This window comes from Helianthus annuus, chromosome 3, assembly GCF_002127325.2.
Source record: "Helianthus annuus cultivar XRQ/B chromosome 3, HanXRQr2.0-SUNRISE, whole genome shotgun sequence".
Classification (NCBI taxonomy): Eukaryota; Viridiplantae; Streptophyta; class Magnoliopsida; order Asterales; family Asteraceae; genus Helianthus; species Helianthus annuus.
In genome coordinates, this window is record NC_035435.2 from 78,484,105 (window position 1) to 78,485,525 (window position 1,421).

At 38.5% G+C, this 1,421-nt stretch overlaps 1 protein-coding gene across 1 annotated transcript; it reads left to right on the top strand.

The window, feature by feature from the left end:
- Positions 1-289: 289 nt before the first annotated feature.
- On the top strand, positions 290-1,151 carry LOC110927949 (vacuolar iron transporter homolog 4). The gene has a single exon (XM_022171252.2). It carries the CDS (start codon positions 342-344, stop codon positions 1,014-1,016), a length of 675 nt encoding a protein of 224 aa, XP_022026944.1. The 5' UTR covers positions 290-341; the 3' UTR covers positions 1,017-1,151.
- The last annotated feature ends 270 nt before the right edge of the window (positions 1,152-1,421 follow it).

A 1,421-nucleotide genomic window follows, 5' to 3' on the forward strand; every position in this document is an offset into this window, starting at 1 on the left:
CTTTTTCCATCTATTATAACTTTATTCTTTGGGTTCTCTTTCAATTGTTATAATGAGTGCTAGTATTGTAACAAACCACATTAATACTCGCAGTGTTAGCTAGGGAATCCCGGTAGTTGCTTTAATATTTCAATAAGAGTAGTCTATTTTGTCTTGTGAACTTAACTTTAAGAGAATATGACACTTTAAAGGGTATAACTTTATCGCGTATCTTTGATTAACGAGTGAAATTTGTGTATAAAAAGGGAAGACAAGGCGTGTGTTCTCCACAATTCTAATTGTATCCCTGAGCAATAGCTTTCGTGGCGTGGCTCATCTCATCATCACCAACCTTTTGTCCAATGACAACCACCAACACCATTGAAGACTCCGAACATCCAATCATTAAACACAACAACCAAGATGTTGAGAGCCAACGAACCCAAGAAGCAACTGAAGTGACATTCGATTACGCCAAGAGAGCACAATGGCTGCGAGCTGCTCTTTTAGGCGCTAACGACGGCCTCTTGTCCACCGCAAGCATAATGATGGGCGTAGGTGCGGTTAGTGAAGACGTTAAGACCATGATCTTGTCTGGGATCGCTACGCTACTTGGTGGAGCGTGTAGCATGGCCATCGGTGAATTTGTATCCGTTTACTCGCAATATGACATTGAAATGTCACAAATTAAAAGAGAGATGAAAAATGGCTTGAGTAACGCTAACCAAATTGAAGAAAAGAAAAGTGACTTACCTAGCCCTACAAAAGCAGCTGTGGCATCAGCAACTGCGTTTGCGCTAGGGGCGGTGGTGCCATTGCTAGCAGCGGCGTTTATACGTAATTATCGTGTGAGGTTGGCCGTGGTGGTGGCCGTGGTGAGCCTGACTCTTATAGGGTTTGGTAGTTTGAGTGCAGTATTGGGGAGGGCTCCTTTGGTGAAGTCAACACTTAGAATTTTGATTGGAGGGTGGGTGGCTATGGCTGTCACTTTTGGGTCGACAAAAGCCGTAGGTTCTACCGGTTTGATTAGTACTTAAATGGATATTATCCTATATGTCATAAATAGTGAAATATGTTAAGGTGTTTGTTTTCAGTTTATACATGATCATACAAAATGAAGTTTGCATGTCTAGTATTTTGGACGTCATTTGTTTTCTTTTCAACTTTTAATTATAAATATATCCATTTTATTAATACGAGATTATAAATAAAATTATGTTATGAGCTTAAAATAAAGTAAAACGAAATAAAAGGAATTAAAAGAAACAGAAAAAAGTTGGTGTTAAGCTTCCACTTTAAGAAAACTGGGTATCAACAAGCTATAAAAAGGTCGAAAATAGCCTTGGGTAATTTACCATGGATACCACCGTAGTTTGATGAAACTGTTTTTTTTTTTTTTTTTTCTATATAGTATGCTCGGTCGGTTATGATAAAACTGTTTT

Bases quoted from the DNA above. Each gene is read 5' to 3' on its own strand.
- LOC110927949 (XM_022171252.2), top strand. From the start codon at position 342: ATGACAACCACCAACACCATTGAAGACTCCGAACATCCAATCATTAAA.